Genomic DNA, 21699 nt, shown 5'->3' with positions numbered 1-21699 from the left:
CACAGGTCTCGAGAAGTTAGGCGTAGTCAAGGGGGTAAGTCCCGCTCTCTCACTTGGCACGTCTATTTCAGTAGCGACTGAGCTCGTGGCATCCGTCGGGCGCAGGGTCGGAGAAGCTGGCAAATTAGACACCGCAGCGGTCGTCAGCATAGCCTAGTTTCCTCAACAGAAGAAACTAGGCTTTTGGGCAATGGTGTAGGGGATTCAGGGCGCAATGATTGTGATCTCCTTGGGAGACTAAGCGGTTCTCCGGAGATATCAGTCCGCGTTCCAAATGACTACGTGCGGAAGGAACCGACGGTGGACGAGCTTTTATCGTTTCAAAGGGACGCGGCTCAGATGGAGAAGTGGGTTGTTCTTCAGATGGTTCCCTTGAAAAGCGGTTTGATGTGCTCCGAGTCAGCTTGGCATCAGTGGCTAACTGTTTACTCCATAAATTGCTTGAATGACTCGTATTTCACGGAATTGGCACGGGAGGAGGCGGAGATCCTAATCCAAAGCCACTTCTCGGCACAGGTGCCCTGCCAAGTTTGTCGAAACGCGCTATTTTGTCGCTCAAGCGATTCGTAGGCACCTTTTCCGACGGCGAGCGCTGCGGGCCTGGAGATGGAGTCGAAAATCGTGACGATCCGTTCCCAGGAGGCGTAAGTCCACTGTTGGCTTGCAGCGCAGCAATACGTTCCTTGAGAGTGGACTTGCCGGGTGCATGTTAAGGACGTTTGGATTGATGACTTACAACAGTGTGCACGCACATATTGAAAATTAATCCAGCCTTCGCAGGTGCACTTTCATCCCACGTCTCAGTACACAATCTGTCCACGTTAAAGTGGACAACCGTTGAAATCAGCAAAAAATGCGTTGCGACTTCAGGACACCAGAATTCTATTGAAATAATTTCAGCATCCTCCCTCCTTTAAGCCTAAGGAGATCGCGAACTCTGCTCTCCTGGGACTCCAGGATTTGGTACTTACTGTAAGAAGCGATATAAAATACTATGCCTACTTCTCCTTTCGGGGGACCATGCTTCCGTTGTTCGCTTTCGGCTCTATGGCCTCAATACTCCCAGAATTTTCCTCCTTGGACTTAATATGGGCTGGTCTCTCTATAATTGTCGGCTCTCCCACCTTCCCTACCTCGCGAGTGGAATCAGCATATTCCGGTCCTGTTAGTTGCCGGCAAATCAGTAGGAATTGTGGAACTCACCTCTCTCCATCATCGCTTCCTTCAAAGGCTCCTGCCAAATATATATACTAGATGATACTCCTTCATCATGTATTTGTCAGCACCCGGACCTGCTTGCATCCCAAGCCATGACGGAGCTGTAGAACAAGCCCACCTGTCGGTATTGCCACCAGATAGGGAAAGAGCCAGTTCAGCCTCGGCATGCCGTTATCTTGATGTACCCGTGTGCTAGCTACTCTGAAATTTATCATGCAAGGAGCTAGACCTGCACAAGACCTACAAGGTGTTGGAATTTGCACGTGGTCTTTTAGGGAAACCTAAAAGTTGGACATACTGGGAATCGAACTCCAGTCTTCTGGATCGCGAACTCAGTGTGCACAGCCATTACACCATACGCCCCATTAGGCTGAGGTGGTTATTTCAACACAAGGATCCAACAGGATGACAAAAATGAGCTCAGAATGTTCCCAAGCGAGACCTCAATACAGTACGATTTGCTTCGGCCAACTCCGCGCAGCGAGTGAACTGAAGTAAATGTAATAACAACCCCAGGCTGGATGGCGCAAGGGCATGTGAGATATCAAAAAAAGAATTTTTGATTTCGAAACCAACTAGAGAATTTTTTACCGCGAAAATATCGGGGAAGAGTGGAGACCCTTAACTCCCTGAATCACGTGCGGCCGTTACTCCCCGAGTTTGAATTGATATTAACGCTTTATAGAGAAATAAATTTGCACTGTGGTATTGGTGTCACTGGTTGCCTAGTGGCTAAATTGTTGTTCGATGTTTGGAGCATTGAATGTGCCGGAGTTCGATTTTCTGCAGTGGAGTTATACTTTCTTTTGCCTGCCTGCAGTTCACAAGTTGAAGTTAAACCATGACGATGCAGACTCCTTCCCAGTCGCTCACATGATTTCTCCGAGGTTTAGCCGCAACTTACGTTGCCTCCGAAATCTGTCAAGCGACTGGTACAACTTGCAACACGTGATGTTCCCACGCTAAGTTGTAATGAGTTGTACATAGGTTATGGAATATAATTTTTAGTATTTACGCATGTGGTCATTGTACCCAACCCAACCCATGGAGACTAAGGGAGCACATCCAAGGTTGTGGGGTTAATATCCGGGTGTGCGCGAAGTTTAAGAGTTTATATATTACTTAGTTGCTAGTCACTTGTTTGTGCCCGGTGGCATAAGTGGTGTAGCGCTAGCTGAGGCTATGCAGTTTTTTTAAGTGGCACATGTTCGATTCTCACTTAGGAAACTTTTTTCGGGCCCTCCCATGGAATAATTGTGTGAAATGGTTGTTTTCTGTGCACTAAGGAGTGGAGGGTATGAAAAAAAAAAGTTTCCTAAGTGAGAATCGAACATGTGCCACTTAAAAAAAACTGCATAGCCTCAGCTAGCGCTACACCACTTATGCCACCGGGCACAAACAAGTGACTAGCAACTAAGTAATATATAAACTCTTAAACTTCGCGCACACCCGGATATTAACCCCACAACCTTGGATGTGCTCCCTTAGTCTCCATGGGTTGGGTTGGGTACAATGACCACATGCGTAAATACTAAAAATTATATTCCATAACCTATGTACAACTCATTACAACTTAGCGTGGGAACATCACGTGTTGCAAGTTGTACCAGTCGCTTGACAGATTTCGGAGGCAACGTAAGTTGCGGCTAAACCTCGGAGAAATCATGTGAGCGACTGGGAAGGAGTCTGCATCGTCATGGTTTAACTTCAACTTGTGAACTGCAGGCAGGCAAAAGAAAGTATAACTCCACTGCAGAAAATCGAACTCCGGCACATTCAATGCTCCAAACATCGAACAACAATTTAGCCACTAGGCAACCAGTGACACCAATACCACAGTGCAAATTTATTTCTCTATAAAGCGTTAATATCAATTCAAACTCGGGGAGTAACGGCCGCACGTGATTCAGGGAGTTAAGGGTCTCCACTCTTCCCCGATATTTTCGCGGTAAAAAATTCTCTAGTTGGTTTCGAAATCAAAAATTCTTTTTTTGATATCTCACATGCCCTTGCGCCATCCAGCCTGGGGTTGTTATTACATTTACTTCAGTTCACTCGCTGCGCGGAGTTGGCCGAAGCAAATCGTACTGTATTGAGGTCTCGCTTGGGAACATTCTGAGCTCATTTTTGTCATCCTGTTGGATCCTTGTGTTGAAATAACCACCTCAGCCTAATGGGGCGTATGGTGTAATGGCTGTGCACACTGAGTTCGCGATCCAGAAGACTGGAGTTCGATTCCCAGTATGTCCAACTTTTAGGTTTCCCTAAAAGACCACGTGCAAATTCCAACACCTTGTAGGTCTTGTGCAGGTCTAGCTCCTTGCATGATAAATTTCAGAGTAGCTAGCACACGGGTACATCAAGATAACGGCATGCCGAGGCTGAACTGGCTCTTTCCCTATCTGGTGGCAATACCGACAGGTGGGCTTGTTCTACAGCTCCGTCATGGCTTGGGATGCAAGCAGGTCCGGGTGCTGACAAATACATGATGAAGGAGTATCATCTAGTATATATATTTGGCAGGAGCCTTTGAAGGAAGCGATGATGGAGAGAGGTGTCCAGCCTGGGGTTGTTATTACATTTACTGTGAGCTGATCTGGGCAAGGGAAGTGGTAAACTCGGCAATGAAGAGAAGGAATCATCGAACTAATCATTGTGCGTAGTTAGTGTCCCCAAATGAAAATATCGACCCCGGATATTGTACAGGAGAAGGACGCCAGTCTGGAACTCCGAACTTCGCGCAAGTCGAGATTTCAATCTCGCAGTCTTCTCATTCATGTCGTCCGATTCCCCGCCTATCTTGACCATCTTTCCACTCCTCACTGGTTACAGAGAGGTCTGGAGTATCATTTAATCAGGATTGTATCTGTCGAGGACTCAATCCGTAAATATGGTCGGCTATGCCTTTTTCGCGTGTCAGTGCAAATACGGGACTTTGTCTGCTTATATGCTAGCTCGTCCGCCATGGTCCACATCATAAAGGGCCCCTGGAAGAACCGCTTCAGTGACACTTTCGTCGGGAATGCCAAGTATGAATGCTGCTTAAACCATTTACACGCTCACAAGTCTTTTCGGGACACTCACAATGCCTGTCGTCCTTTGTTACAAGCGTTTCCGTCGGGATGATGAATGGACTCGGCAGCAACACGTCCCGGGCCCACTATGCCACTAACCTTAACGCTAAGATGTCTCAATCATGATGTTGGTCACCATCGCACTCTCCGCCTCTCACAGTATGCACTAACCACTTGATATTCCCTGAATTTGCATCGCCAACAAGACATCGTTTTTCAGCTCCAACTTAAGGAATCCTTTCAACCGCGCCTTTTTAATGTTTCTACCGTACTCCATTTCTGGAAGTGTTCAAAGAACACAAGCTACGCATGTCAAGCGCCTCTACGCAATAGGGGCCTGTAAAGCGGGAAAGAGCAAGTCAATGCACCGAGCGAACTTTCGGACGTTGCGGCTCTACAATTTCCCAAACGAAGTAAGTTTGACAGCACTTGCTTTATTGAGTCCTGTGCAACCAATTGATTTATGATTGAACCAGCTTCCTTCTATGAAAGCATTTTCATACGCATCATGTGCATGCGGCGCGCAATTGCGCTAGTATCTGTCCTTCGTTCACCCTTCCACGCGAGCGTTATTGTACTGGCGCAGTGTCTGAAAAAAATACATCCAAGATTATTCGTCCCCGCAACAAAGGAAAGCGTCCCGCTCCCGGCTCATCTTCGCAAGCATCGCATCCCTTGACCCCTTCGGAGTCTCCTGTTCCGCAGGTCCATGTCACTAGGCCCGATGTATCCTCTGATCACGACAACACCCATCGCGATCAGTTCAGAGGGTCGGCAAGACCTTCATATCTTGAGCCTGCAGTGACTGCTTCCGATAGTCGCCGCAGTGATCCGAAGGAACCATCGTCTTCCACGGGCCGCGGATCGAGGAAGATCGGGCGCAAATTTTCTCCCAATCCTAGCAAGCCGAGCACTCCCGATCTTGTTGGACAGTCGAGACCATCCACACCCTTCCTCCAGCCATCCGCCGATAATAGAGTGCCTCCTCCATCTCCCCTCGCCCCTGCTGACAATATTGATGATCTCCTCGAGGCGTCTGGGACGCATGCCACGCCCAGCAGTCATCACGCACAGTTAGATTCTGAGGGTATCAACGTTTCTGGCCTATCGGAACTCACGATCACACCATCGGCTAGCTTAAAGAGTGATCGAAAAAAAGTAATCATTAGCGGTATAACGCTGGTTCTACAAACTGCAGCCGAAGCTCTTAAGTTGGCCCCGGTTCCGGGTCTTGATGCAATTCCGAATTTACTTCTGACATGGCTCCAGGTTTACGAGGTTAGCTAACCTTTCTGTTTCCGTGATAGAAGAGGACATATCATTCACTCGATCTCATGTTTGCATCATTGTGCATGATCTGTGCAGACTGTCGGTGGAAACGATGATGATCTCAAAGGATTGGATGAGGACATCCAAAGAGCCTATGTGACCATTCTGCAGCCACTCGAGCTGTTGACGGACCAAATCCCTCGCGAGGTAGTTCAGTTGATCAAAAGGTTTCACTTGTACGTCCGCCTACTCCCACAGCCGCTGCCCTTCCAATCCAAGACTCCTATCGACAGGGCCCTGAAAAAGCAGATAAACGAGATCGAATTACTCAAAAGTCAAAATCGGGCAAAGAGGATATTCTTAGCGCGTGAAATTGCCAAGAGGATAAACGGTGTGAAGGCGTGTATAAATGATGCCCTTAACTCGTTTGCGGTTTGTCCCCATCAGAGCCCCCGACCCCTTGATTTGACTGGTTGATGTGCGTTTTGCAATAGACGCAGGCAACTACTTTAACGCTTCTTCGCACAATTGAAGCATCGGTGAAATGTATGTTATTTCGCTCTCTCCAATATTGGGCTCTTTCATCAACGCTACATCTTTCAGCACAACTTGATCAACTTCCTCGAGTTGCGGCCGAGCACACCTATGTGAAGAGCAAGTCGGAGTGTCTTCCAAGCACACGAGTTCAAATACAAACATCCCTTCTCAATCATCTGAAGGGGGCCGGAAACCGATTGGTCTGGCTTCGTGGGTCTCCTGGCACCGGGAAGACCGCGGTATCTATGAGCATCGCATCGATACTTGAGAAGGAGGGTACTCTTGCAGCCTCTTTCTTTTGGGACAAAAATCAAAAGGGGACGGGCCTCGATTCTCTGGAGAAATTTCCTTCTACACTGGCACGTCAACTTGCGATCTTCAATGGGGACTTCAAGGTCTCGCTTGTGAAACGCCTTCGACAGCCGAATTCGGAGTTGGTTCTCAGTCTTCCTCTGGAGAAACAAATGAGGACTTTGATTCTGGAGCCGATGAATGGTCTCAAGGGCATATTGTCTGCGAGCAAGAAACGCTTCACCATCGTCTTGGATGGTTTAGATGAATGTGGGGATTCAGTGGCACTTAGGACTTTGATGAGCCTCGTACTTGTGCTTGAGGAGCTGCCTTCAACGTTTTCCATACTGGTCAGTTCTCGCCCTGAATCTCAAGTTGTTTCGGCTTGGGATAAATCTCGGAATCGGGGCCGTGTCATCCCATGTGAAGACATGGATAAGGTTGCACCAGACGAGACTTTCGATACGATCCGGATTATGGTAACAGATGGGCTTAGGGGTTGCATCGGGGAGTCACAGTGGAAACCATCGACGGACGATCTTGATGCCTTCACCCTGGCTTGCCGTGGTTTACCTGTGATGGCCTCGATCCGGATACGGGAAGTTGAGCTTCGGACTCAAAGGGGTTCTGTCCTCAGAGTAGAGTTTCGATACTTCCTCGACCTCCAAGATGCACCCAAGGATCTCAATGAGGAGTACTTGCGAATAATGCGGCGAGCCTTTAGGCCCAACGTGGCAAGCATCCCTTCACATGTAGTGAATAATTATCGCCAAATAGTTGGGATGGTCGTTGCTGCGCAAGAACCACTCAGTGTTTACAGCATGTCGCATCTCTTGGGAATTGCGGAGGATGAGATCTATGCAATATTGAATCCTATCAGCTCGATCATTGACGTCCCCTCAAACAATACAAACGTCAAATTCTATCATGCGACGGCGAAGGAATTTATTATGAGAGACCCTATCGGCAAGGAAGAAGACAAGATGTTCTTCATTGATGATCCAAAAGGATATTTTCTCGGATTACAACTCCTTCGGTTTGTGAATGGTGTTATTCAAAGGAACGAGGTTGGGTTTCCCACTGAACTCCCTTTGGGAGATAGAAAGAAATGGGATAATTTTCCGGCGGAAAGGCCACCCGACTACATCCAGTATTCATTCACCTGGTTGTTTTCCCACTTGGATCCTTTGTCACTCTTTTCAGAAGAGTCTAATGAATTGCGAAGGGAGTTTGAACGACTCCTGACACAAAACTTGCCACCATTCTTGGCAGTTTCTGGGCTGTGGGTGAAATGGGCGGTTTGGGATATGTGGGATGATTTGGATGAATTCTCCGTAAGTTTCCGCGTATATTTCATGTATTAGAAAGATATGACATCACACGACGCTCCATAGAATCACAAATCAATGAAGCTGGTGAACGAAGCTGTGGCATCTCTTTTGTGGCATAGTTCCGAATACGATCTTTGGCATGTTTATCGATCATTCCTTCCATTCACCTCGTCACTCTATGAACTGTATGGTCATCTCTCCGATCCAGTTCAAGTGTTCTCCATATCTGGCGAGTTTTCCGGTCGCTTTATTCCTTTGAGCGAGGATGCACGTAATGCTCAGGAGGTTGCCAAGGCAAAACTGAGCAACCTGCCAAAGGAGTTTGATGAATATGGCGAGGAAGTAATTAATTATGAAGCCGAATTCACAGCACATGACGTTCGCAATGGGGTTGTGACCTGTGCAGCGATATCTCAAGATGGTTCTCATGTCGCACTCGGTTTCGGAAATGGGGTCATCGAAGTTGCAGACATCAACCATCAGCGTACAATCTCTCGCTTCCAATCCGATTCTTTCAACCATCCAGTTTGGATAGAGTTTATCCTTGGTGCCAATGCTCAGATTGTCACCGAGGACACTGATGGAAACATCTCCGTTCTCAGTCACGGCACACGTTTGGTGCCATGTGGCGCTCTTACTAGTGGTCATCACCCTGTTCTAACTGCATTGTCGAGCAATGGATACTTTATCGTCCGAGTTCCTCCAACTCAGAATTGGTACAGCAACGTGGCACTCCTATATTTTTCGGGAGAGCCATCCATTCGGCTCCTTGTATCTCCTTTGGCTCCTTTCACTGCTTCTGATCCTCAACTTCCATCTACTCCTCAACGTCACACAGTTGGATTCTCTCCTGGAGGCCGATATGTAGGCGCTTTCGATGCAAACTGCGCTTTCGTCTGGTCAACGGATACATCCGAGTTGGTTGCTCAATATTGTGTGCACAAATCTGAATTCTGGATTTTCAATCCCGGTTATGTTCCTCCTCTCCCGTATCTCATTCCTACACCGGTATTTGGTGACCACGCCATTCATTTGACCCTGGAAGTGGGTGCAACCCATGTACAAAGTTCCGAGCCAGATTCAAGACACAACTCAGACGAATCCTGGCTGAAATGCCCTTTTTATGACCTCTCGCCAAACATGACCAGGTTGGATGGGCACGATAAAGCCTCTGCCTATTCCTCAGCGATAGGGCGGGTCCCATTTCTTTCTATCCCATCTACATTCTCGATACCTTCGGTCTTCTTTAATGGACAAGTCGAACTCATTGTCGAATTCAAGTACCTCCCAGTCTTTACAAATGTGAATCCCTCCAGCGAGAATAAACCCTGGTACGGTGATCTGCTGTTCCGGGATGAGAAAACGCCTGTCATGTGTCACTTTCCTCGAGCTAGCAAGGACGGGACCCGATTTCTGCTCCAGGGCAAACTGAGAGCCCCAGTGGTCATCGATATCAGCCAAGTTGTTGTTTAGTGACGTACATCCCTACTCCTTAACTGCTAAGTTGACTGTTTTCCGATTATTTGGAGAGTATTGAATTAAGAATTATGTTACTTGATGAGTGTGGTTGTACATAACAACGTCTTGTTCCCGTCAACACTACAATTGGTGCATGGTATTATATGCAAATTTTTTCACGAAGGCTTTTGGCACCCAGCACTCGAGTTTGGCAAGAGCTGATCAAATGCCTGACGTCGCCAACGATTGGTTGGGGATAACTTTTGGCACCCCCCGGATACTGTCGTTGTGTTTTAAACATGTGAGTGGTATCGATTGGCTTTAAAATGTAGCTTGTCTTGACGGGACTTGTGGCTTTTGCTTTCAAGGATATTTTCATGACCATGCAAGGTGCTGGTTTGCCAGTATGTACATGCATGATTAGGCGATGGCCTTCCCCCACCCCAATTCAACGCGTTTCTCAGGGGAGTTTCCCTCATACAAAACTGCTGCATGCAACAGTAGCATCATATCCCTTATATATAGTCCAATCTTTCTTTGCGGCCCGAATTTTGGAGCTGTGGGTTCTTCTGGGAATTAAATGAATTTCACTGTTCAGAGTTAACCCCGTCTACTACGTAGTTCCTTCACGCGCCCGCGGCCGGCACGTACGTTGATTGGTGCTTTCTTAAAATTAGCTGCAATGACACTTACCCATGCGGCCGCTGCGTAATCATAATCACAGCAAGCCCTTGTTGTCGCTCGGTTCCGCAGGCCAGAATGTCCTTACGCTCATAAACTGAGGTTAACAACTTCTAACATAGGTGAGTTCGGAGTCCCCACTTTTAGAGTTCTCATTAGTCGCGTTATCATTGTGGCGTCCGTGCGTGTTGGCATGATGCCTAACGATCGTATATTGCCATTGCGATCCGATAATGACAACATATCGATGAAACTCGCGCTCATAAGTGGAAGCGGACAGCTACAGCTTGGCTGGCGATACAGTGTAGTTTTCATACCTCGGCCCATCGGTTCTATGTAAATTATAAAACTGCCATGCAGCATATGACCCCGGCGGCTTAATGTTGGCACAACCAAGGTCTAGACTGCGATATCGAACGTTGTTAGACATCGCGCCCTCCGAGTCAGCCAAACTTGGTATATCTCAACGCGTGTGGTGTTGCGGCAATATTGGTATCGTGCACAACAAAAGACATTCTGAAATGAAACTTCATGCTTTCGAGCTTTGTGTGACTCCAATGTCAACTCTTGTTCATGCGTTGGAGCGGATAAAATCACAACATCTGCCAAGCCATCAAGAGGTGGAGGCACTGACTCGGAGACCCCTCAGTTTCCGCGGCCGCACCTTCAGAGGCATCCGGACCTGTGTCCTTTGCCTGTACTCCAGAAGGCTCTGGTGGGTGCCTGTCAACATACCAGAAGAAGACGGCCGATGATTCATGGCATCTCCTGTTTGGACTTCTGAGAGTTACAGTGGGCGCGCTGTGGCGCTGTCACTCCCCGCTGAAGGAGAGAATGAAGGAAGGTCAGTTGGGAGGTTCAAACGAGACCACCACCAAGCTGTTCCCTGGTTCTTTAGTTAGGATGGGGAAGTGTACTAGTGTTGTTTATTGTAAATATAGTACCAATCCGAGTGTTTTGGCTAATTCTATTTTTATGGGTTAGTTTTAAAGTTCCTGGGAATTGACTTACAGATAAACCGAGCCCTGCAGAGCTGTTTCTTTATTGAAATTTATTAATTTGTCTAGGTGTAATTCTGTGTAGCGTTGTTTAATTTGGATTTAAACTTGAATTTAATCTTCTACTTGGTGAAGTTTCAAAGATTCTATTCAGTTAATGAATTTGGATGGTGTCTGGAGTGTCCCTTGAGTTCGTTTTATTTTTGTCTTTATTTTATCGCTTGTTTTAACAGTAGCAAAATAACTGTTTTGTGTTTACACTTTGAAATCTGGAGTGTTAACCAGCTCTCCTGTTGAAATATCTACTTAATATTTCTCTCCTTAATTGCTGCCTTTTACTACAGTGGCAATCTTAACTGTATATCACTTTTTCGCACTGGAGTGACAACCAGAAATGCTTGAGAAAAATAATACTCTATTTTCTTACTTCTCTAAGGGGGGCGAAAGGTCGCAGAAAGGGTCTCCCTTTTATACTCCTTGGGTCGCCTTCCTTTTTCATGCTCTACCTTCTATTTACAGGATTTATTTACAGTGTATTTTTCTCAAACTGAATAAAAAGTGAAATTTTCACGCTATAGTTCCGCTGCGCTTTGCTGCGCTGAACTGCGGCTCTACTGCGGTCAGACTGCGCCTGGAATCCTTATTGTCCTTCCTCGCCTAAGCTATTTTAATGGTTAATTAGAATTTGTCTGCGCCGCATTTGCCGCAGTTCCCTATTTCAAATTCCCCATATTTCCCATTAAGTTCGCTATGACTCGGTCATACTGAATTCAAACCTCGCATTACTATGCGTGCGACTGTGCTGAGACCTTCAGCTGATTTATTCCAATTTTATTTAGTGACATTTAGTTAAAATGAGACTGAAATGATAAATGAGTGAATTATTCAGGTTTAAAACTGAAAGAAAAAGTTGCTAGTAATCAAGAATTACTCAAATGAATGTGTTATAGCTCTCTACTTCATTAGAACATCGTTCCCTAAAATTCCCGCCATGGTCCGTCGTAGTTTAGTAGTTTTCGTGAATTTCGTTCATATTCCCTGATTCCCCTTTGTATTATCACATCCTAATCCTCCATATGTATTGTTCGTTGTTATAGTAGGTCGTCCTCGAAGATATCATATTTTTATGTATTTTATTTAGGGCTCTAGACCTCTTGAAGCTGTCTTCCCGCGTGTTTTCAGGTTTCTAACTTCATGTCCTTGTATCTCATTCATTTCTGGATGTTTTCTCACGTTCTTGGTATCATAAATTTTCATTTATTCCCACCTTTCCAATGGTACTAAGGTTGTGTCCTATTTCCCTGTATTCGTTGAGTTAGCAAAGTTTCGCGCGCACATTCGGTAATCACGTGCGTCGTTCCCATAGTTGTTCGTATGCGGGAGCCGTTTTCGTTTAGTTGTTCGGGATTTATGATATGCGCGGGTGTTTATTTCTTTCATATGGGCTTCTGTGATTTATTTCAGATTTTTCCCTCATGATCTAAGGTTGTTTTGCACTTTTCGTGCTTTGTTTTGACCAGGCTCTTCCTTATTTGGACGGAAATTGGTCTTCACGATCTGCCGAAGTGCGGATCTCGGTTCCGACGGCCGGTTCCCTGCGCATCGCCACCCTCACGTGTCATTACACATGATGCGGATTCCTATATTCCCGTCATGGGTATAACTTCACAACGGCTGGACCGTTTGGGCTGAGAATTTGCATAACTATAGTTTCCTATTTTTCATAATTTCCGTGTAAATTTCGTTGTATGTTTTAATTATGGATCCTACGCAATCATTGTCTTGTCCCTGAGCTCGGACTTTTGATGTCGCTATTCCCGTTATTGGATTTCTCATTAACGCATGATCCTTTTATTATGGAAATTTGGGAGGATTAAGAGTAGATCCTTTCCTTTCTAATGGGCTATCAAGCTTGTCTCGGTCGTTACTAGTTAATCTTCGCGCTTGCTTTTTAGACATTGTCCTCGTTTTGCAGGAGTTTTAGTCATATCTCCGTCGTTTATGGGTAGTTTCCCCTATAATTACTCTCATTGGTTCCGTTTGGGTGACATCTACATTTCCTATTATAAACACGACTTTGACTTTTGCATTAGTTCCTGAGGAATCTTTGTTCCGTGGTACTTCCATCCTTGCTATGTGTGCGGACGTGGGAAAGTAGTTTCCGTGGAGGTTCTCTGATTATTTTTATAGTCAAATCTTGGTCGATTGTCCTAATTCTTGGTTTAATATTTGCTATAAATTCCCCCGAGAATTCCGTCTCGTTGATGGTAAGCTTGAAGTATTTTTGTTATTTTTCTTTCTTTCAATTTATCGTGTATAGTCGTAATAATTCGTAAAAATTCGTAAAATTCGTTAAAATTCAGGTCCTTCTATGTTCTCATATCTACTTGTCGTATGAGGTTTTGTGATTTATCTGGCATATTTCCATAATGGGTTTCCATAGTGTGGCCGTTATTTCTCCTACACCGCGTCTTCTGACTTTGCAGGTGGGGTGGACTTAACGGACGTCGAAACTGGTCGCACGTCACGGGTTTGCCAAAACCCGGGGAGGGTGATTGGGGGAAAGAATGTCTGTCTGTGTGTAGGAGATTCGGCTCCATATGTTGATGCAGAGACCGGGTTGCAGGCATCGACGTCTCCACCTGTGGTTTGTATCGACCGCAAATTTCAGGATGGTCCCGGTTGCTGCCTCTTAAAAAACGTTGCTATGAGAATGATATATATAACGAAAGCTCGAGCACGCGCACTGTCTGCAGATTGGAGTCACCTTCCGCAGCGTCGGTGGTGAAGGCCAACAGAAGGCTTTTGAGATTTGGCAGCGTGTGTTGCATGTCCAGGGCTTGCAAGTTGTGCTCTGTCATGAGCTTGCCAGCTGAAGTCGGTAACGTGTTCAAAACCTGAACCTGACGAACCTTACCTTTTCAATGTCCTGTTGGGAAGGAACACGGCGTACTCAAATCTATACATGTCCACACCTTTGGGAACCATCGTCAGGGTAGGTGGCGAGTAAAAGTTAATTGGGCAGAGCACGCGTTCGGGTCCGTGCAAGCTAGAAACTGGGTCTTTGATCAGGCTGCGACTCCCAACAATCGATCTGTTGGAGGGGATTTTGACTCTATGAGGAAGATACACTCCAGCGACAGCATGACAGTTGCCTGCCTGGCCTGAAGCATTGCCTCCTGGGATGAAAAGCGCACCTTAGAAGAACAACTTAGAAGAATGTCCAATGTCCAAGGGATAGCCGTCCGTACTCTTGCGAGATGTAAGCAAGTCCAGTTCAGCAAGAAAGTCCCTGTTCGAAGAAAGTATCGCTTGCGCGGCACGAAGATTGGTTCTTCATTCATCTAACTGCTTACGGCGGCGCTGGATGGTTGAACGGGCCAAGGATGACAGCAGGATCGGGGTTCCATGTTTAATTTGGCGCTCACGTCTTTCCGACACTCCCAGGTGAATTTGACTTATGTACTCGTCAAGTTGGAAATGTAATTCATTGAGGAACCGTGCCTACCACTCGCATTAGTAAAGGGACGTTAGTTATAAATAAGCATAGTATTCACCTTGGCGATCGTGCTATCCCCATAGCAAGCATAAAATTCACTGTATCTATTAAGTTGCACAAAGATCTTAATTCTACATCCACCAAGTAATTTGCGTCAACGAGTCTAAGGATATGTCAATTCGGAATCCCAGTAACATACGAAACGGAAAGCACACTTTAACGTATCTGCAAGAGACGTGCCACCGTTCACCGTAACCTCTCCCACGCTTCACACCCGCGAGTGTTCAGGAGTGATGTCGCTCGATGACCCAAGGCACAGTTTCCGGGTAGCACCCAGGCTAAACACTAGAGAGTTAGGCGGCAGATATTCCGTCGTCGGATAAATTTCAGCGCGATACAGAATCTGATCAAGATCAGAAGCGTACATCTGGGGCAAACAGTTTCAAACGCTGGAGGTCAACACGCCATGTGGGGAGAGGATCCACTCAGAAGGCCCTTCCGTGGCATAGTCGTCCCTTTATCCTAGGCGGTGGTCTGGCGACCAGACGTCCGACGGCCCCAAACAGTCACTTCAAATCTAGTTGCGCTGAGATTCGCGCAGGGGGAAAATTCTCCATGATGGGTTGGTCGATGATGGATGAATAGATGGGGTGATTTCGTCATAGTCTCGCTCCAAGCTAGATGAGGAAGGGAACGACGAGGACGAATGTGGGAGCCCGAGTGAGCTCCTCCGCGCCCTCGGCTGGGGCTCGGCCGGGGGAACCCAAGCCTTGTTGGACTATGAGATGAGGAAGGCCTAGATATCATGCTGCATCTACTTCAGTGGGTGGGACGCTTAGGCGCGTCCTGAGACTGAGGGCATAAGGTTGGAGATCATTTTGCTTCACTTTTGTCCGTAGTGGCAAGCAAATGGCCAGGAAGGTCTCGAACAAGCGAGATGAAACAATAGCTTCCAAATCACTCTGCGTTGACAAAGACAGGATTCAAGTTCGAGGAACAAGGAAGGTGCAGCTCGACCTCTCTTGTGCGATGCAGTAGGCCGAACCGCCGGGGGCTGGTCTTGATGAAGCCAGCTTTGTGGGGCACCTCTTCCCCAATCGCGTCTGTGATGGCACCATCAGAGGGCACAGTCCTGAGTTGCTGTAGATGCTGATGACACACCTCTAGTACAATGGCGTGCCAGAGCGATATCCAGATCGTCAAGTCCATGGCTGTCATTCCGCAAAAGGTAGCTGGGAAGAGGTCCAGAAATGACCCTATCGGTCGGATTCCTGATAAATACCTCATCAATGCTAAGCATAGTACTCTAAGGAAGTTTGATTGCATGTTGGAGTAAACCGTGGCGCATTAAACCGACAAGCATTGGGGCCATGCCTCGTTGAAGGGGGGCAATAAGGTCGATGGCTCCGTATCCACTCCAGGACTTTGAGGCATTGGTCTGAAAAATCCCCCTCGGAGGTTCGGAGGCGGCGGAACGTGACAGGGGATAAAATACCCAGCTCCCAGGAAGGGCTGCGAGGAGTTGGAGAAAGACTGTGTATAGGCGAGGAGACTCAGGAAATGGGGTATCGTTTCAAAGGGACGTGGCTCAGATGGAGAAGTGGGTTGTGGTTCCCTTGAAAAGAGGTCTGATGTGCTCCGAGTCAGCTTGGCATCAGTAGCTAACTGTTTGCTCCATAAATCGCTTGAATGACTCGTATTTCGGGGAATTGGCACAGGAGAAAGCAGAGATCCTAATCCAAAGCCACTTCTCGGCACAGGTGCCCCGCCAAGTTTGTCGAAACGCGCTATTTTGTCGCTCAAGCGATTCGCAGGCACCTTTTCCGACGGCGAGCGCTGCGGGCCTGCAGATGGAGTCGAAGATCGTGACGATCCATCCCCAGGAGGTGTAAGTCCACTGTTGGCTTGCAGCGCAGCAATACGTTCCTTGAGAGTGGACCTGATGGGTGCGTGTTAAGGACGCTTGAATTGATGACTTACAACAGTGCGCACGCACATGTTGAAATTTAACCCAGCCTTCGCAGGAGCACTTTCGTCTCACATCTCGGTACACAATCGTCCGCGTCAAAGTGGACAACCGTTGAAATTAGCAAAAAATGCGTCAAGACACCAGAATTCTATTGAAATAATTTCGGCATCCTTAAGGAGATCACGAACTCTGCACCTGAGCTCTCCTGGGACTCCAGGATTTGTTACTTACAGAAGCGATATAGAATACTATGCCTACTTCTCCTTTCGGGGAACCGCGCTTCCGTTGTTCGCATTCGGCTCTATGGCCTCAATACTCCCAGAATTTTCCTCCTTGGACTTAATATGGGCTGGTCTCTCTATAATTGTCGGCTCTCCCACCTTCCCTACCTCGCGAGTGGAATCAGCATATTCCGGTCCTGTTAGTTTCCGGCAAATCAGTAGGAATTGTGGAACTCACCTCTCTCCATCATCGCTTCCTTCAAAGGCTCCTGCCAAATATATATACTAGATGATACTCCTTCATCATGTATTTGTCAGCACCGGGACCTGCTTGCATCCCAAGCCATGACGGAGCTGTAGAACAAGCCCACCTGTCGTTATTGCCACCAGATAGGGAAAGAGCCAGTTCAGCCTCGGCATGCCGTTATCTTGATGTACCCGTGTGCTAGCTACTCTGAAATTTATCATGCAAGGAGCTAGACCTGCACAAGACCTACAAGGATCCAACAGGATGACAAAAATGAGCTCAGAATGTTCCCAAGCGAGACCTCAATGCAGTACGATTTGCTTCGGCCAACTCCGCGCAGCGAGTGAGCTGATCTGGGCAAGGGAAGTGGTAAACTCGGCAATGAAGAGAAGGAATCATCGAACTAATCATTGTGCGTAGTTAGTGTCCCCAAATGAAAATATCGACCCCGAATATTGTACAGCAGAAGGACGCCAGTCTGGAACTCCGAACTTCGCGCAAGTCGAGATTTCAATCTCGCATTCTTCTCATTCATGTCGTCCGATTCCCCGCCTACCTTGATCATATCTTTCCACTCCTCGCTGGTTACAGTGAGATCTGGAACATCATTTAATCAGGATTGTATCTGTTGAGGATTCAATCTGTAAATATGGCCAGCGTGCGACTGTGCCTTTTTCGTGTGTCAGTGCAAATACGGGACTTTGTCTGCTTATATGCTAGCTCGTCCGCCATGGTCCACATCATAAAGGGCCCCTGGAAGAACCTCTTCAGTGGTACTTTCGTCGGGAATTCCATGTATGAATGCTACCTAAACCATTTACACGCTCACAAATCATTCAGGGATACTCACAATGCCCGTCGTCCTTTGTTACAAGCGTTTCCGTCGGGATGATGTATGGACCCGGCAGCAACATGTACGGTCCCGGGCCCACTATGGTGCATTGCCACCTAACCTTAACTTCGAACTGCCTCTAAAAGATGTCTCAATCAATGGTGTTCATCGCACTCTCGGCCTCTCACGTTATGCACTAACCATTTGATATCTCCTGCATTTGCATCGCCAACAAGACATCGTTTTTCAGCTCCAACTTGAGGGATCCTTTCAACAGCGCCTTTGTACTGTTTCTGCCATACTCCATTTCTGGAAGTGTGTAAAGAACGCAAGCTACGCATGTCAGGCGCCTCTACGCAATAGGGGCCTGTAAAGCGGGAAAGAGCAAGTCAATACACCGAGCGAACTTTCGGACGTTGCGGCTCTGCGATTTCCCAAACGAAGTAAGTTTGACAGGACTTGCTTTATTGAGTCCTGTGCAACCAATTGATTTATGATTGAACCAGCTTCCTTCTACGAAAGCATTTTCATACGCATCATGTGCATGCGGCGCGCAATTGCGCTAGTACTGTCCTTCGTTCACCCTTCCACGTGAGCGCTATCGCACTGGCGCAATGTCTGAAAAAAATACATCCAAGATTATTCGTCCCCGCAACAAAGGAAAGCGTCCCGCTCCCGGCTCATCTTTGCAAGCATCGCATCCCTTGACCCCTTCGGAGTCTCCTGTTCCGCAGGTCCATGTCACTAGTCCCAATGTATCCTCTGATCACGACAACACCCATCGTGATCAGTTCAGAGGGTCGGCAAGACCTTCATATCTTGAGCCTGCATTGACTGCTTCCGATAGTCGCCGCAGTGATCCGAAGGAACCATCGTCTTCCACGGGCCGCGGATCGAGGAAGATCGGGCGCAAATTTTCTCCCAATCCTAGCAAGCCGAGCACTCCCGATCTTGTTGGACAGTCGAGACCATCCACACCCTTCCTCCAACCATCCGCTGATAATAGAGTGCTTCCTCCATCTCCCCTCGCCCCTACTGACAATATTGATGATCTCCTCGAGGCGTCTGGGACGCATGCCACGCCCAGCAGTCATCACGCACAGTTGGATTCTGAGGGTATCAATGTTTCTGGCCTATCGGAACTCACGATCACGCCATCGGCTAGCTTAAAAAGCGATCGAAAAAAAGTAATCATTGGCGCTCTAACGCTGGTTCTACAGACTGCAGTCGACGCTCTTAAGTTGGCCCCGGTTCCAGGTCTTGACGCAATTCCGAATTTACTTCTGACGTGGCTCCAGGTTTACGAGGTTAGCTAATCTTTCTGTTTCCGTGATAGAAGAGGACATATCATTCACTCGATCTCATGTTTGTATCATTGTGCATGATCTGTGCAGACTGTCGGTGGAAACGATGATGATCTCAAAGGATTGGATGAGGACATCCAAAGAGCTTATGTGACCATTCTGCAGCCACTCGAGCTGTTGACGGACCAAATCCCTCGCGAGGTAGTTCAGTTGATCAAAAGATTTCACTTGTATGTCCACCCACTCCCACAGCTGCTGCTCTTCTAATCCAAGAATCCTATGATCAGGGCCCTGAAAAAGCAGATAAACGAGATCGAGTTACTCAAAAGTCAAAATCGGATGAAGAGGATGTTCTTAGCGCGTGAAATTGCCAAGAGGATAAGCGGTGTGAAGGCGTGTATAAATGATGCCCTTAACTCGTTTGCGGTTTGTCACCATCAGAGCTCCCAACCCCTCGATTTAATTGGCTAATGTGTATTTTTCAATAGACGCAAGCAACTACTTTAACGCTTCTTCGCACAATTGAAGCATCGGTGCAGTGTATGTTATTTCGCTCTTTCCAATATTAGGCTCACCGCTACATCTTTAAGCAAAGCTTGAGCAGCTTCCACGAGTTGCGGCCGAGCACACTTACGTGAAGAGCAAGTCGAAGTGTCTTCCAAGCACACGAGTTCAAATACAAACATCCCTTCTCAATCATCTGAAGGGGGCCGGAAACCGATTTGTCTAGCTCCGTGGGTCCCCTGGCACCGGGAAAACGGCGGTATCTATGAGCATCGCATCGATACTTGAGAAGGAAGGTACTCTTGCAGCCTCTTTCTTTTGGGACAAAAATCAAAAGGGGACGGGCCTCGATTCTTTGGAGAAGTTTCCTTCTACACTGGCACGTCAACTTGCGATCTTTAATGGGGACTTCAAGGTCTCGCTCGTCAAACGCCTTCGACAGCCGAATTCAGAGTTGGTTCAGCGTCTTCCTCCGGAGGAGCAAATGAGGACTTTGGTTCTCAAGCCGATGGATGGTCTCAAGGGCATATTGTCTGCAAGCGAGAAACGTTTTACCATCATCTTGGATGGTTTAGATGAATGTGGGGATTCAGTGACACTTGGGACTCTGATGATCCTTGTGCTTGCGCTTGACGAGTTGCCATCAGCATTTTCCATACTGGTCAGTTCTCGACCTGAATCTCAAGTTGTTTCAGCTTGGGATGAATCTCGAGATCAGGGATTTGTCATCCCATGTGAAGACATGGATAAGGTTGCACCAGACGAGACTTTTGACACGATCCGGCTTATGGTAACAGACGGGCTTAAGGACTGCATCAGAAAGTCACAGTGGAAACCATTGATGGACGATCTTGATGCCTTCACTCTGGCTTGCCGTGGTTTGCCTGTCATGGCCTCGATCCGGATACGGGAAGTTCGGTTTCGGATTCAAAAGGGTTCTGTCCTCAGATTAGAGTTTCGATACTTCCTCGACCTCCAAGATGCGCCCAAGGATCTCAATGAGGAGTACTTGCGAATAATGCGACGAGCCTTCAGGCCTAACTCATCAAGTATCCCTTCACATGTAGTGGAGAATTATCGCCAAGTAGTTGGGATGGTCATTGCTATGAAAGGATCACTCAGTGTTTACAGCATGTCGCAGCTCTTGGGGATTGCTGAGGATGAGTTCTGTGCAATACTGAATCCTATCAGCTCGATAATTCATGTCCCCTCAAATGATGTAGACGTCGGATTCTATCATGCGATGGCAAAGGAATCTATCATGGGAGACCCTATTGGCGAGGAAGACAAGATGTTCTTTAGTGATGATTCAGAAGGATATGATGTGGACGTCGGATTCTATCATGCAACGGCGAAGGAATTTATCATGGGAGACCCCAGACTCCTTCCCAGTCGCTCACATGATTTCTCTGAGGTTTAGCCGCAACTTACGTTGCCTCCGAAATCTGTCGAGCGACTGGTACAACTTGCAACATGTGATGTTCCCACGCTAAGTTGTAATGAGTTGTACATAGGTTACGGGATATAATTTTTAGTATTTATGCATGCGGTCATTGTACCCGACCCAACCCGTGGAGACTAAGGGAGCACATCCAAGGTTGTGAAGATAATATCCGGGTGTGCGTGAAGTTTAAGAGTTTATATATTACTTAGTTGCCAGTCACTTGTTTGTGCCCGGTGGCATAAGTGGTATAGCGCTAGCTGAGGCTATGCGGTTTTTTTAAGTGGCACATGTTTGATTCTCACTTAGGGGACTTTTTTTTTTCATACCCTCCACTCCTTAGTGCACAGAAAACAACCATTTCACACAATTATTCCATGGGAGGGCCCGAAAAAAGTTTTACTAAGTGAGAATCGAACATGTGCCACTTAAAAAAACCGCATAGCCTCAGCTAGCACTATACCACTTATGCCACCGGGCACAAACAAGTAACTGGCAACTAAGTAATATATAAACCCTTAAACTTCGCGCACACCCGGATATTATCTTCACAACCTTGGATGTGCTCCCTTAGTCTCCATGGGTTGGGTCGGGTACAATGACCGCATGCGTAAATACTAAAAATTATATCCCGTAACCTATGTACAACTCATTACAACTTAGCGTGGGAACATCACATGTTGCAAGTTGTACCAGTCGCTCGACAGATTTCGGAGGCAACGTAAGTTGCGGCTAAACCTCGGAGAAATCATGTGAGCGACTGGGAAGGAGTCTGGGGAGACCCTATCGGTGAGGAAGAAGACAAGATATTCTTTATTGATGATC

General features: G+C 47.1%; 9 protein-coding genes and 2 non-coding genes across 11 annotated transcripts; 8 read left to right on the top strand and 3 right to left on the bottom strand.

Annotated features, from left to right (window-relative positions):
• Positions 1-457: 457 nt before the first annotated feature.
• EI90DRAFT_3013506 (uncharacterized protein) lies at positions 458-1385 on the bottom strand (the record flags this gene model as incomplete). The annotated part of the gene is made up of 5 exons (XM_039056669.1): positions 458-694; positions 737-812; positions 1003-1162; positions 1204-1234; positions 1293-1385. The coding sequence occupies 5 exons, from the start codon at positions 1383-1385 to the stop codon at positions 458-460; spliced, it is 597 nt and encodes a 198-aa protein (XP_038920483.1).
• Positions 1386-1507: 122 nt separating this feature from the next.
• On the bottom strand, positions 1508-1581 carry EI90DRAFT_t60. The gene has a single exon. It is a non-coding gene; the product is annotated as a tRNA-Ala (tRNA).
• Positions 1582-3394: 1813 nt separating this feature from the next.
• Positions 3395-3468, top strand: EI90DRAFT_t64. The gene has a single exon. It is a non-coding gene; the product is annotated as a tRNA-Ala (tRNA).
• A 242-nt stretch (positions 3469-3710) lies between these two features.
• Positions 3711-4603, top strand: EI90DRAFT_3042175 (uncharacterized protein). Its single transcript, XM_039059161.1, has 3 exons — positions 3711-3823; positions 3886-4419; positions 4499-4603. Exon 2 carries the CDS (start codon positions 3895-3897, stop codon positions 4342-4344), a length of 450 nt encoding a protein of 149 aa, XP_038920482.1. The 5' UTR covers positions 3711-3823; positions 3886-3894; the 3' UTR covers positions 4345-4419; positions 4499-4603.
• Positions 4604-6298: 1695 nt separating this feature from the next.
• On the top strand, positions 6299-6661 carry EI90DRAFT_2861483 (uncharacterized protein; the record flags this gene model as incomplete). Its single annotated transcript, XM_039053802.1, has 1 exon — positions 6299-6661. A coding segment is annotated over one exon (363 nt), but the record flags the coding sequence as incomplete, so codon positions are not given.
• A 1134-nt stretch (positions 6662-7795) lies between these two features.
• On the top strand, positions 7796-9308 carry EI90DRAFT_3042161 (uncharacterized protein; the record flags this gene model as incomplete). Its single annotated transcript, XM_039059160.1, has 1 exon — positions 7796-9308. The coding sequence occupies one exon, from the start codon at positions 7796-7798 to the stop codon at positions 9191-9193; it is 1398 nt and encodes a 465-aa protein (XP_038920480.1). The 3' UTR covers positions 9194-9308.
• Positions 9309-15404: 6096 nt separating this feature from the next.
• On the bottom strand, positions 15405-16480 carry EI90DRAFT_2561679 (uncharacterized protein). Its single transcript, XM_039053239.1, has 3 exons — positions 16353-16480; positions 15518-16295; positions 15405-15459 (listed from the first exon to the last, which is right to left on the bottom strand). Coding segments are annotated over exons 1-2 (594 nt in total). The 5' UTR covers positions 16355-16480; the 3' UTR covers positions 15405-15459; positions 15518-15703.
• A 91-nt stretch (positions 16481-16571) lies between these two features.
• Positions 16572-17083, top strand: EI90DRAFT_3042158 (uncharacterized protein; the record flags this gene model as incomplete). The annotated part of the gene is made up of 1 exon (XM_039059159.1): positions 16572-17083. A coding segment is annotated over one exon (264 nt), but the record flags the coding sequence as incomplete, so codon positions are not given.
• A 922-nt stretch (positions 17084-18005) lies between these two features.
• EI90DRAFT_2561537 (uncharacterized protein) lies at positions 18006-19776 on the top strand. Its single transcript, XM_039053238.1, has 6 exons — positions 18006-18068; positions 18132-18932; positions 19020-19159; positions 19217-19355; positions 19418-19469; positions 19520-19776. The coding sequence occupies exons 2-6, from the start codon at positions 18240-18242 to the stop codon at positions 19657-19659; spliced, it is 1164 nt and encodes a 387-aa protein (XP_038920477.1). The 5' UTR covers positions 18006-18068; positions 18132-18239; the 3' UTR covers positions 19660-19776.
• On the top strand, positions 19660-20130 carry EI90DRAFT_2858761 (uncharacterized protein; the record flags this gene model as incomplete). The annotated part of the gene is made up of 1 exon (XM_039053784.1): positions 19660-20130. A coding segment is annotated over one exon (471 nt), but the record flags the coding sequence as incomplete, so codon positions are not given.
• Positions 20131-20405: 275 nt separating this feature from the next.
• EI90DRAFT_3042150 (uncharacterized protein) lies at positions 20406-20981 on the top strand. The gene has a single exon (XM_039059158.1). It carries the CDS (start codon positions 20452-20454, stop codon positions 20851-20853), a length of 402 nt encoding a protein of 133 aa, XP_038920475.1. The 5' UTR covers positions 20406-20451; the 3' UTR covers positions 20854-20981.
• Positions 20982-21699: the final 718 nt, after the last annotated feature.

Source organism: Cantharellus anzutake (assembly GCF_015039405.1).
Source record: "Cantharellus anzutake strain C23 chromosome Unknown EI90scaffold_8, whole genome shotgun sequence".
In the NCBI taxonomy this organism is placed as follows: Eukaryota; Fungi; Basidiomycota; class Agaricomycetes; order Cantharellales; family Hydnaceae; genus Cantharellus; species Cantharellus anzutake.
This window is presented reverse-complemented; position numbering and strand designations above follow the sequence as displayed.